Raw genomic sequence first — 12,529 nt, forward strand, 5'->3', positions numbered from 1 at the left:
GACTATTAAATGGAATTATGTACACTTCCCACATATTTAAGGAACAGAAATGGAATGTGGGAAGCAAGCAAGACTCTATGTGCTCTTTAGCAATGGGGAACTCAGGTTTGTGGCAGCACCTAAGTGACTTTGATCTCTAAAACCTAAACGCAATCAAAACTGGTTAGTCCTGGAATGGGTAATGATCAAGAAATACCAGGGATGTAGTGTAGACTAGAAAGAGTAAAAATATCTCAAAAGAAAGCAACAACAAACCATGTCTATATTATTGCCAAGAAAATTACATGGACATGCAAATGATGTTAACAGGAATCAAGTACAACTCAGAAATGATTGTACCATTTTAACCATGTGGCACATCTTGCTTACACCAAGAGACTAAAAAAAGCAAAACAGGCATCATGAAGCCAGATGGCAACCCTTCCTGTACGGGCATGGTTGTGATGTGGAAAAAAACAGGCAAAGTGTTTAGAAATTTCATATGCTTTCCTGGATCTATTTGTCCATACTTCGAATGCACAAATAAATAATTATTATACTTGCAGTCTAAAATAATATACAGTATCAATTTATCCTAGTTCTATTTGTAAAACATAATTTGCATGAGTAGCAGTAGGTCTGATCCCATAGGATGAAAGCTTGAAGCTTCAAACCTTCTAACTTGAAGCCCTCTGGATCTACGCAACCTATCTCTGCTTCCCATCTTGGTGTAGCATCTTGGTAGTTAATGCTGCCACCAGCTGTCTTCCTTGGAGTGGTATCCTCCCCCTAACTAAGTCCTGATATTCTCCACTATGGAAGATGGCATTTGGCATATAAATATTTGGTTATAACAGAAATCTTTGAATCCAATTGTTTGGAATGATCACAGAAAAATATTAGAGAACACTGATATTTTAGCCCCCATTTTTAATACTGATTTTTAATACTGATTTTTAATACTGAAATAAGTATATTAAACATATGAAATTTAGTCATACATAAATTACATTTTCTAAAAATTTGCTTTAAATTTACAGTAATTCCTGAAGACAACAATCCCATTAATATGATTCCAGACTTCTCACACATAAAACAAGAACCAATTGACATAGGTAAGTCAATCAGTTGCAGGTATTTGTAAATTACTCCACCAGACACTTTCTTTATAAAAGACATTATTTTTTAAACATCCTTCTTTTGTACCCCCGTGTCTGCTGACTGGCTAAAATCTTGGAATAAGCAAAATTAATTTCAAACAAAAGCTTGAAAATTAAATTGTAGCCTAGAAACATATTGTTTTATTAACAATAAACATATGAGCTTCATAAATTTAAAACTTTTTCGTGGGGGGGAGGTCTCACCTTCTTTTAAGATATAGTACTGGTGATAGGTACATGTTACAGAAAAAATGCTGTCAAGATTACTATCTAAACCAATAAGAGCATTCACAATCTGCATTTTAATTACCCTTGTTTGATGTAACCTTCATCAGATAAAAGCATGGTTTATTTAGAAATGTAAGGACAGAATTTTATGCTAATTCATTACATGAAATATGATATTTCATTACCTGTGCTTAATGGCTCTTTGCTCTTTAAATCTGGGGTCTGGAGTAACCTGAAACAGCAGGAAAGGCTATACAATCTTCTCCTGGAGAATAGCATTATTTTTTCTTGTCCTTAATTTTTATTGACCAAATTTAGTAGATTGGTAAACAAATGCAATCTAGAAAATTCTATTAATTTTAAATTCCATTTGATCTTGGCATCACATTCCTATCACATTCCTTTATTGTAATCTATCCCCTTGTTTCTGGCCATAGTGTTTTATGCAAAATCCTTTGCTGAACTTGCATGTTAGTCTAGTAAGGAACCTCCTCTAAAGGCCATTGGGAGAGGGGGGGTTTTTTGGAGGGAAGGAAATGCAAAAACTGAAAGACACTGGACCCTATTTCTAGACTTTTGGCTTCATGTAATGGCTTGCATGGTCTTTTCACCACAGTGGTTTTAGACACTAGCCTACACCAACACAGTATTTCAGCAGCATTATAATCCTGTTGATTAGAAATCCTTAAGCAAATTACTGTCCTTTAGCTTACTTCTCAACATGTACAAAATGGGAATCACAATCACTTGTCATGGAGGATTGATGAGATTAATTTTTTTTTAGCTACTGAAGCTCTTCTGTGTAACAGAGATTATATCACTCAATGCATTAAGCTTAACCATTTTCCACACTTGCACACTCCTCCCTCCCTTTCCTTCTCTGGTGGAAAAATTTGGAAGCTTCCAATTCCAATTAATTATAGCCCGCTACAGTTTGATATTGGTTTATATGAAACAAGTCAAAAGAAACATTAACCAGCTTTACAGTTGCTGAATAACATAGCAAATGGTGGTTAATCAAAAGCAAATGCTTCTGAACTTTTTTCTCCAGAATGCATGGGAAGCATTGGAGAAAAGGGGACAGTCTAGGTACTGTATTTTCATGTCTCCATAAACCAAGCAATTATCATTGCAGAAAAATCATAATCTACATCTCAGCACTTATGAACAGGGGCACTTTTTAGGGACAACCATGTAGCACTCCAAATAATTCATATGAATATGATAAAAAAGAAAAGCTCTATGAAGAACACCTTGGAAAGTGCAGGTTTGATTCCATAGATGGAATATAGCATGAGTAGAATGAAATATTCTGATACAAGATACCATGAGTGGTAAAGTGTCATGTTAATATTGCAATTGAGTGTCTTTTTGTAAAACAGTTATACTATTCCTGGAATGTAAAAACTATTTGAAGATGATTAATTGTATGAAAACTCAATTTACACATTCCATTGCTTAAAAAATGCATAAGAAGCAGTTCAGAAAAAGGGAACAAAGAAGAGGGAATATTGCTGAAATACTGTACTAACAATTTCAGACCAAGCTTATTATATCTTTCTTGTCAGAGCAATGCTAGGTAAAGCCTGTGAATTTGGACAGTTATCTTACATGAACAGTCTTTTTCCCTCAAAAAAAGGTTGAATTGGGAACTGCCTATTTTCCAATATAACAGTGTCCCTTATTCAGTGTCAGATGTTAGTTTCTGGCCTAAAAGCATTTGTCACAGCATTGCTGATGCTAAAAGAGCTGTCAGTACAGTCAGTGCCTTAGCTATGAAAGCACTTGAGAACTCTTAACTCAAATTTCATCATGGAAAAAGAATAGGATATAGCATGTAGCAAAAGTTTAATCGATATTACACAAGAATGAGAAATGCCAGGGACTGCACTATTCCTATTCTGACGTGAGTCCACCGTGCCCTTTGGAACACTTAAGTTGCATTATTGGGAAGAGCCCAACTTTCCACCTTGGAACCAATACCCTCATGTGTGTAGCTGAATGAAGTCAGAAGGAGGTCATGCCAGAATACAAGTTGGATATTTTATTTTTTAATGTTTCCACTTGTTTTTTAAAAATAAAATATCTGGAAGTAAAACCCTGACACAAAAGGAGCCAGCAAAAAGCTCTCTATCTCTAAGATATGCTAGTTTGAAACTTGTTTGTTTTAATAAAGGAGAACATTCAAATGTGGAGCTGTCTTCTCTCACTTCAGTATTCGGTGATTAAGCATCTTCTGCCTTTGATTTCTATCATCTTTTCTCATATGAAAAGAAAAGAAGGGAAAGGAAGAATAAGTATATTTGTTCCTTTTTTTAATTTTCACATTTTTATATCTGATCTCAGTACAGTGGTACCTCGGGATACGAACGCCTCTACTAACGAACTTTTCGGGTTACGACCAGCTCCAGCCGCAAAAATTTACCTCGATGTGCGAACTCCGCCTCGGGGTATGGTCATTTTTCTGCCCTGACACGTGGTCCGCAGCCATTTTTCCGCCCCTGACACGTGGTCCGCGGCCATTTTCCCGCTGCGCGGCGCCCAGCCGTTCTCCCGCCGCACCCGGCCGTTCTCCCGCCCCTGACGCATGGTCCGCGGACGCCAGAACGGATTAATGGTAATTACATTGAACCTTATGGGAAAATTTGCTTCGGGGTGCGACCAAATTCGGACGGCGGAACAGATTAACTGGATTTACATTGAACCCTATGGGGAAATTTGCGTCGGGTTATGACCAACTCGGGATACGCCCAGAGTCATGGAACGCATTAAGTTCGTATCCCGAGGTACCACTGTATATTACATAATTCATACATACACTTCAAGCCTAGATTATAAATTGCACTTGATAAACAGCTCACCTGAACTCTACCACAAATACAATTGACTGTTTTATGCATCAAAACCTGAATCTGATTCTCAGAGTGTGGTCCTGGAGTCTGCAGAGGTTCATCAGGTGGTCTGCTAGAGCCTCATGTTCACTGGCCAAAGCCTGCTTAACATCTCAGCCTCCACCTCTTTGTAGTTATTGACAGTTAGCTGGTTCATGAAAACTGCTCTGTGGCTGAAGAATGGTTCACTGAATGGCATAGGTGATAATTTAAGCAGCGGTATGAGTACTACTATTCAGAAAACTGACAATAGCCTAATCCCCACTGATGTCTATTTAGGTAATCATGTCATCACACCACACATTGCCTGATATCTCAGTGAAATTTTTATTCCAAAATTTTGAAGAGCTCTAATGTTTGCATGCTACAATTCTTTGCAAACTGCAGTTTGGGAAGGGAGATTCCAGAAAATCCCATACAACAAATACTTTTGTCACTGCAAAGGAGGAACTACTGAAACAACAGCCCACATGCTTGTCTATTGTCAATCTTATCATAAATTGTGGTACTAACTTGTTTTTATTGAGGTTTATTAGCTCAAGTACCTCCTAGATGATCAGAGTGATGTACAGTGGAACCTCGGGTTACGAACTTAATTCGTTCCGTGACTCTGTTGCACCCCGAATTGGTCGCAACCCGAAGGAAATTTCCCCATAAGGTTCAATGTAATTACCGTTAATCCATTCTGGCGTGGAGGACAGGGAGGCAGCTATTGCTTGGAGGGAGAGTCCCCCTCCCTACGACGTGTCAGGGGCGGAAAATGGCCGCAGACCATGTGTCAGGGGCGGAAAAATGGCCGCGGACCACGTGTCGGGGCGGAAAAATGGCCGCGGACCACATGTCAGGGGCGGAAAATGGCTGCGGACCACGTGTCAGGGGTGGAAAATGGCTGCGGACCACGTGTCAGGGGCGGAAAAATGGCCGTGGACCGTGTCACGGGAGGGAAAATGGCCACATATCCTGTTCGCACCCCGAGGCGGAGTTCGCAAACTGAGGTAAATTTTTGCGGCCAGAGCTGGTTGTAACCCGAAAAGTTCGTTAACAGAGATGTTCGTAACCCGAGGTTCCACTGTACTATCTTATAATGTCACCCACTTCTAATAGCTAGCAAGATCTTGCCAAGAAAGTTCAATCTGATTATATTTTTATTTACTTTTGTCTTATTCTACTTTTAACCATATTTTATCTTATTAATGCTATTTTACTAATTTTATTCTGCTGTTTCTCTAGTCTGGTCAATTACTGAAATAGTATTTTGATTTTGACAACAGTGAGTAAGTCTCAAGCACTGGTAGTGACTCTGAATCCACATGTACTGTGCTAAGTGGAAGTATCATCTTACACAAAGTATGAGTAAAAAAAGTGTGAATAGGAAATATAACCATGAATATCTGAAGATGAATATTATTAGACTTGAAATCCATTTATCGCTAGCCTCAGTACCACTTAAGAACATTCTTGACTAGCAAGTTTGTGCTAAGAGTCACTATTATTATGGCCTAGGGTAAATAAAGGAATTCAAGAGGTAACTAAATACTTACATTTTTCATACAAAATTTAATTAAAAATAACCTTTAAAAATGCAGGGGATGGAAAGATTTACCCAAGTGCAACTATAATTATTAATCCAGTTGGTGAAAAATCTGAACCCCCATGCTTTTAAAGATGAAAACACAGAGAGGAAGTGTTGATTTAATTGTCTGATTCCTACATTTTTCAAATGTTTACTTAGTGTTACACAACTGCCAAAAGTGACATCTAGATTAGAGGCGGATAACAAAAATGCTCTGCAGACGTTGTTGAATTTCAACTCCTAGCATTCTTAGCCATGCTGGCTGAGTCATGGCTTAGCAATGTCTGAAGAGTCATAGGTCTGCCCACTCCTCTCTAGACAGAAGGAAACATTGGCCACATGGGATGACAGCAAAAGCCAATCCTTCAAATACTATCTGAACCATGACTATACCAATCACTGACACAAGCACTATGCTACATATTACTCAAGGTGATCTGATGTGTTATAAAACAACAACATAAGTGGTATATCCCAAGTCAAAAGCATCTGAAATCAATTATGCAATTTAAAAGGCTGTTTATATAAATGTTGTGCAACTTGAATAGTTTGTTCCAGCTGCAATGTTTGCAAGCTGGCAACATTCAGAAATTTGGCACAGAAAAGGAATGACAGAAAGGAAAACTGAATCATTGTCGAGAAAGAATATGAGATGTAGATATGAAAACTGTATCTTCCAAAGAAAGATGAGATATTTTTTCAAGGGCATTTTCTGGCCCTGAGCCTTAGGCAGATACTGCTCTAAGGTTTACAAGTATCAATATGATTTAAAGGGGAAAAAAGAACAAGCGAAACCAAGTATCAGCCTTCAAGCCTCTACATGATATATTTGAATCTATTGGTCTCAGCCCAGTTGCTAAATAGTAGAGGAACTGCCAAGATGATTTTACTGTTGTTGAGATGTTTTCACTATTGGCACAATTCAATTTCTTCCACAGCCAACTTGCATTCCTTGCCTTCCTTAGGCAACAATGGAATTTACTTCCACTATAGCTCTACAAGAACAGGTTTCTAAAATATACTTACTGCTTATAATTCACATTACAACCTTCATTTTATTTACAATTCCATGGACCTCAATAGCCTGTTCTATGGATGATTTTGGAGAAAAGAACTATGTACAATACAATATCAAATAAATAAAAAGCAGAATCATTTATTTTGAAAAAAAGGATATTTGATAGACTATATAAAAACAGGCAATTTTTAGGCTCTCCCCTTCGGCAAATTTGTTTGATAGACACTATCAACTATCTCCCCATCAAAAAATAAGTTTTGCTGGATGCATTGATTGCCCTTGACAATGACTCTCAAGTTGTATTTAAGAATAGTAGTTTGTCTCAGGTAAACATCAACAGCTGATCCAGGGATATAACAGTAGTGTGTGCCTCTCATCTTATTGCCAGTTATGGAAACAGGATGCCAGCTAATTGATTTTTGTGCCTGATCTGGCTCCATGAAATAATATTTCCACTTACTTTACACATTTACACTTTACACGCAGCCAATTCATTAGGGTTTAAAAACTCTACAGTTGCTATTTTCTTCTTTTTCTGTCCAAACCCCTTCCAGAATTGAGGCAAAGTTATAAAAATAAAATGTTATTGAATCAATCAGAATTCAGATGTAGACAAAAAGTGAGTTTGCCTTGTTTTTCCCCAAATGCAGTTTTTTCTCTTCGGCTATTTTGACTAGTAGCAGTTTCAAACAAAGGGCCCCAAGGCCTTATTCAAAGGCTATTTGAATAGCAGCACAAGCTTTTACCAAGTCAATTTAACTGGTCAGAAGTGCTCTTAAGTATTCTACACTTTGATGCTCGATATGAAAGGCAATTTTTCTCCTTAGCAAATTATTTGTCATTCCTGAAATGAAACCTCAGCCATTCCATCCTTTTAAAAAATAAAAAGCAGGCTCATATATTACAATTTTAAAACAAAAGAGCAATGTGTCTGTGTGTGTGTAATGAGAGCAAAGGCTCTTTAACTATTTCTATTCAATCACCTTTTCCAGCTATAATCCTTCCTACAGAGTTTCAGATGGAAAATATAGGTCTGTCCCTAGTTAAAACATTTGAAAGTTATTGATTTAAGGTAACTTTTTGCACAAGGACTAAATTACAGCCCCTGTACAGTACATAGGATTTGAAGGTTCAGTATGTCCCAAGTCTCTTGATGTCAGTCTGTGAACTGAAAACCTATTCCAGCAAATGGAACACTGGCCTTGATGTAGAGCATCAAGTTAGGCAACTCAATGGCCACACATGGCCCACAAGCTACTATAGGTCTCCTAGAGAACCCAGTCCTCCAACCTCTCTGAATTTAATACAAAACTCTATTCTACTGCCTATTCAGCACAGTTTACCACACTGCATTCTAATTAGCAATGTAAGTGAACTTGTGGAACAGTTACTCATTTAGAATGCCTTAAAAGACAACAAAATTAAGACTGCAAATCTTCCTATACTTAACTAAGCATACTTCCAAGTAGATACAGGAATAGAATGTATAATGACTTTATATGTGATGCATCCTGGATTAGAAACTGTAACAGCAGGAAGAATAAATGAAAATATGTTAAGTCATAAAATGGAATAGTTTTCACAATCTGGTACCTTTCAGCTGTGCTGGATCTACAAACCCCCGAATTCCCAGTCAGCATGGCTAAAAGAAGATGCCAAGTTCAGGAAAGTAATTACAAGATAATAAACCTCACTAGCTATGAGTACTGGCAAGTTAATTTTGCCCTTCAGAGAAAGAATATTGGGAGTAAAGAAGATTCCTCTAGTCTTATGGACTATATTCATACTACTAGTGTTGGGGTGAGGTTTGCTGTTTTGCCCAGTTTGGGGCCACAACTTTATTTGGTGATGTTGTGATAACTTTTAGCTGTGATAATGGTAGAAATTCAGGTAAGCTGCACAATGCAACAACCCTTTTAAGTAGAGTTTGCTACTTACCAAAGCCTACAGATATGGGGGAAACAGTATGGGTGTGGGATATTTAAAATCATCCATCAATATCTAAGGCTTACTATAACATATACTGATCCGCATCTTCTGTTCTGGTCAATATTTTGAAAGAGGCAAAATAGTCATATAATAGACATACTATTCTCAACTAATTCAGGATAAATAATACTAATTTATTAGGGTTATATGGCCACCAAATTAGAGAGGCCCAAGAGTGTTAAAGTCTACAAAACTAAGAAATCTCATATGAAGGTGCACCATTGAAGAACGTAGCAGTAGGAAGAGCAGCTTCTTATATTGCTTCAGTTTTAATAAGTTTAATTAGAGATACACACATAATATATGCAACATTATAACGAGCAATTGGGTTTTTCTGACAGATGATGATTCAATCAGCACAATCTCAGAGGATACACCTGGATTTTCAGTGTATAAACAGGTACCTGGGACAGGTAAGTGATTTGTTCTTTGCTTCTGATCAACAGAAGGAGAAGAAGAAAAATATTTCTTTATGAATTGTGGCTCTAGTTGGGGTTGCCCTCCTTCTGAAGGAGGTTTAGTACTTGATGGTCCTCTGAGACACACAGCTCCTGCTTGAACACCAAATGGAAGCCATGGCTAGGAGGCCTTTGCTTAGCTCATGGTAATAGTGACTTGTGCCCTCATTACTGTGCATCCTGACTAATGTAACCTGTTCTACATGGGGTTGCCTTTTGAAGATGACTTGGAAACTACACTTCATGCAAAATGCAGTGGCCACAAAGTAAGAGGTCGACAGGCACTATTGTAATGTAACTCCAATTCTCCAATCGCTGCAATGACTATAAGTTTCCAATCCCATCCAAAGTGCTAGCTATCACCTATGAAGCCTGTATAGCTAGGTCCCAGGTAGCCTTAGGGATCATCTCAAGGGACACAGGCAAAGAGGCAATCCTTCTCTGTAGCAGTCCCCCTGTTTTGGAAGACCTTGCCTCCAGATATGTCCAAGGCATGCTCCTTATTGGCTTTCGAAAGAGCCATCAAACCTGTTTCAACAGGCCTTTGATGAATGATGATTTATTCCTCTTACATTCCAAATTTCAATTTTTTCTTAGATCACATTAGATATGACCAGAGATGACTTTTCCCACCCACCACAGCTTTGGTCAGTTGAGGCTTTTTAGTAAGAGAGAGAAGTAGACTGGGTTAGTGGCCTTAGTCATACCAGTGCCACATATAGCACTTTCTGCTAACTGTAATGACAGTGCCAGTCACTTTTGGCACATTTTGTTTATTTTATTTATATATTTATAAAAATCACAAACTGTTTCAACTGAAGAGTATACAAAAAGAGCATCAATAATACAATACCAATGCAAAGACCATAACAATACAATAAACATTATCCATGAACATCAAATTGTCTGTTAGCAACAACAACAACAAAAACATAATCAGTCTCCCAAGGCTTCAAAAAAGCCAAGCTTTAATCAGCTTTCAGAAGACCATGCACGCCACAAATACAACCAAATGTGAGCCCAAGCACATCAATGCTATCTTGTGCAAGGCACAATCTTTAATTTAGATACTGTTTCTCACATCGTATCAAATAGGAGGCATATGTAGTGTGCTGACCTACAGTCAGGACACAATGATACATTGATATTGCTTGAAATGCTTCCAAATCTGTTATCACAATATTCCTAAATGAAAATATATCCATTCTGAGTTATCAAATCTTTTAGCTAACTGCTTTCTGACATCCTAAACATACTTATCAGAAAACAACCCTATTTTTGTACAAGAACGTACCTCTGAGTCAATATGCATGGGACTGTATTGTCAGAGCCTGATAACCAAGCTTTAACCTAACTTTAATTCCTTAGATCTTGTTCTGCTTTCCAAACCAAACTACAACACAGAACAAAGCAAGTTTACAGAATAACAGAAGTATAGATTTGGATTGACTTTAGATGTCATCTAATCCAACACTCTGCTCAGTGCAGGATCTTCTAGATCATCTCTGACCATCCAGCCTCTGTTTGAAGACCTCAGCTGAAGGAAAACTCAGCACTTCCTGTTCTACCAGCTGAGAGCTTATAAAGTCAAGAAATTCCTCCTGATGACTAACCTGAACCTCCTTCCTTGTAGCTGAAATTAGTACTCTTGGCTCCAAGGTGCACCCTCTATCCTAACTAGTTTCTTCCAGTTTCTCCCATGTTGCCTTCAGATGTGTGGAGTTCAGCTCTCAAAATTCTCAGTAATGGCCATACTAGAATTTAAGTGTACACATCTGGAGAGCGTCCCTGATAGGAAAAAAATGTCTTATGTAAATCAGTTCTTTGGAATTAAAGTAATTGCTTCCCTTCAAATTATGAAGTCCTGAGCCTGTGGATAAACAGGGCACTTAACTCATAGATTCCCTCTCTCCATCTTACACATGGATCACCCAAGTTAGCAGGCTACCACTAAATACTCTAATACTGTATAGGAACAGGCTGTTTAAAACTATTTTTTCATAGCTAATACTAAGACTTTCTAATAGAAAGGGTGTCAGAGAATGTGGACATAGCACCTGCCTGCAACATCTTTTCCCAAGATTGTGTAATAGTTTTAAAAAGTTGCAGCTAAGTGCTACATACATACTCCAAAGTACGTTTTGGAGACTGCATCTGAGGTGGTACGCAGTCCTAATTTCTTTACATAATATTCCATTTTTTGTTCAGACCTTTTCCTATTGAAACAACCACTGAATCTTTTATCTTTCTAATATCTTTAGGGAGGAAATGCAATAATCTGCTTTTATTTCATGAAATATCTTTGTTTCAGTTAATTCTTTAATTCTGTATCTTCAGACAATCAGATGACCTTGGATGAAGCCCAGAATCACTTTAGAGTTATTACAGTTAATGACACAGGAGCAGGAAAGCATTGGTGTGACAATGAAGTTAGAGCTCTGATAAATATATGGTCAGATGAGGAAATACAAAAAATGCTTGAAGGAGCAACAAGAAATAAAGAAATATTTGAGGAGATTGCCAGAAGGCTAATGAAAGTTGGAATAGACAGAGACTGGAAACAGTGTCGTACAAAATACAAGAACTTAAAATATGAGTATCGAGCGGTACAGAAAGAAAACAATCAGCTTGGCAGTGCAAGTAGGAAGATGAGATTTTACGAAGAAATTGACTGCATTTTGAGGAACCAGCCCTCAGGTATGTTTACATGCAGGCATAGGAGAACTAATTTGATATTAGATATTAAGAACATCACAAACAAAAGCAGGGATAGCTTAAATATTAAACTAAATGCTTATCAAAGCTAATGTCATGTCAGGATGGTGGCAAGTTGCTTCTAAGCCTTGAAGTTCAGAGTTAATAAGTCTCATCTCAACAGAAAATCACAGGATGCGTGTTGCACATGAAACAAGCAACTTATTTATGTTTTAGTAATTAAGAGTGGGTCACAAGATTATACGCCCTCTCTCCCCACCTCCTTCTGCTGAGCATGACTCTCCACCGGCCCCCGCCCTTGTCTTTACACAGACCTCTATAGCAACATGCCTGATAAACTCCTAACTCCAATTAACTTGATTGCTGGTGCTGCAGTTGAAAATTAAGATTGGATTTGATGTTATAAATAAGCCTACAAAAGGTCCTGGCTGGCAGATTCATTTTTGTTCTTGTCATTAGGCAGTTAAAAGGCACACACCATCCATTCCTATGTAAGAGAGGCCCACCTTGTGATCACT

General features: G+C 37.8%; 2 protein-coding genes across 6 annotated transcripts in view; one reads left to right on the top strand and one right to left on the bottom strand.

The window, feature by feature from the left end:
• Positions 1-12,529, bottom strand: part of PPAT (phosphoribosyl pyrophosphate amidotransferase) — a 52,183-nt gene that overhangs the window by 29,943 nt on the left and 9,711 nt on the right. The window lies entirely within an intron of this gene.
• The window catches only part of PAICS (phosphoribosylaminoimidazole carboxylase and phosphoribosylaminoimidazolesuccinocarboxamide synthase), a 50,516-nt gene that overhangs the window by 13,886 nt on the left and 24,101 nt on the right, over positions 1-12,529 (top strand). For 3 of the 5 annotated variants that reach the window (XM_088131023.1, XM_088131036.1, XM_088131029.1), the window contains 3 exons: positions 1,020-1,094; positions 9,180-9,251; positions 11,634-11,993. In XM_088131023.1, the coding sequence (XP_087987149.1) occupies positions 1,020-1,094; positions 9,180-9,251; positions 11,634-11,993 (507 nt within the window). The remainder of the gene's footprint in view (positions 1-1,019; positions 1,095-9,179; positions 9,252-11,633; positions 11,994-12,529) is intronic. The other 2 variants (XM_088131041.1, XM_088131047.1) reach the window with 1 other exon arrangement.

This window comes from Python bivittatus, unplaced genomic scaffold (genome assembly GCF_059951505.1).
Source record: "Python bivittatus isolate LINGU-HERP-01145 unplaced genomic scaffold, Pbiv_v1 ctg000070_np1212, whole genome shotgun sequence".
Lineage (NCBI taxonomy): Eukaryota > Metazoa > Chordata > Lepidosauria > Squamata > Pythonidae > Python > Python bivittatus.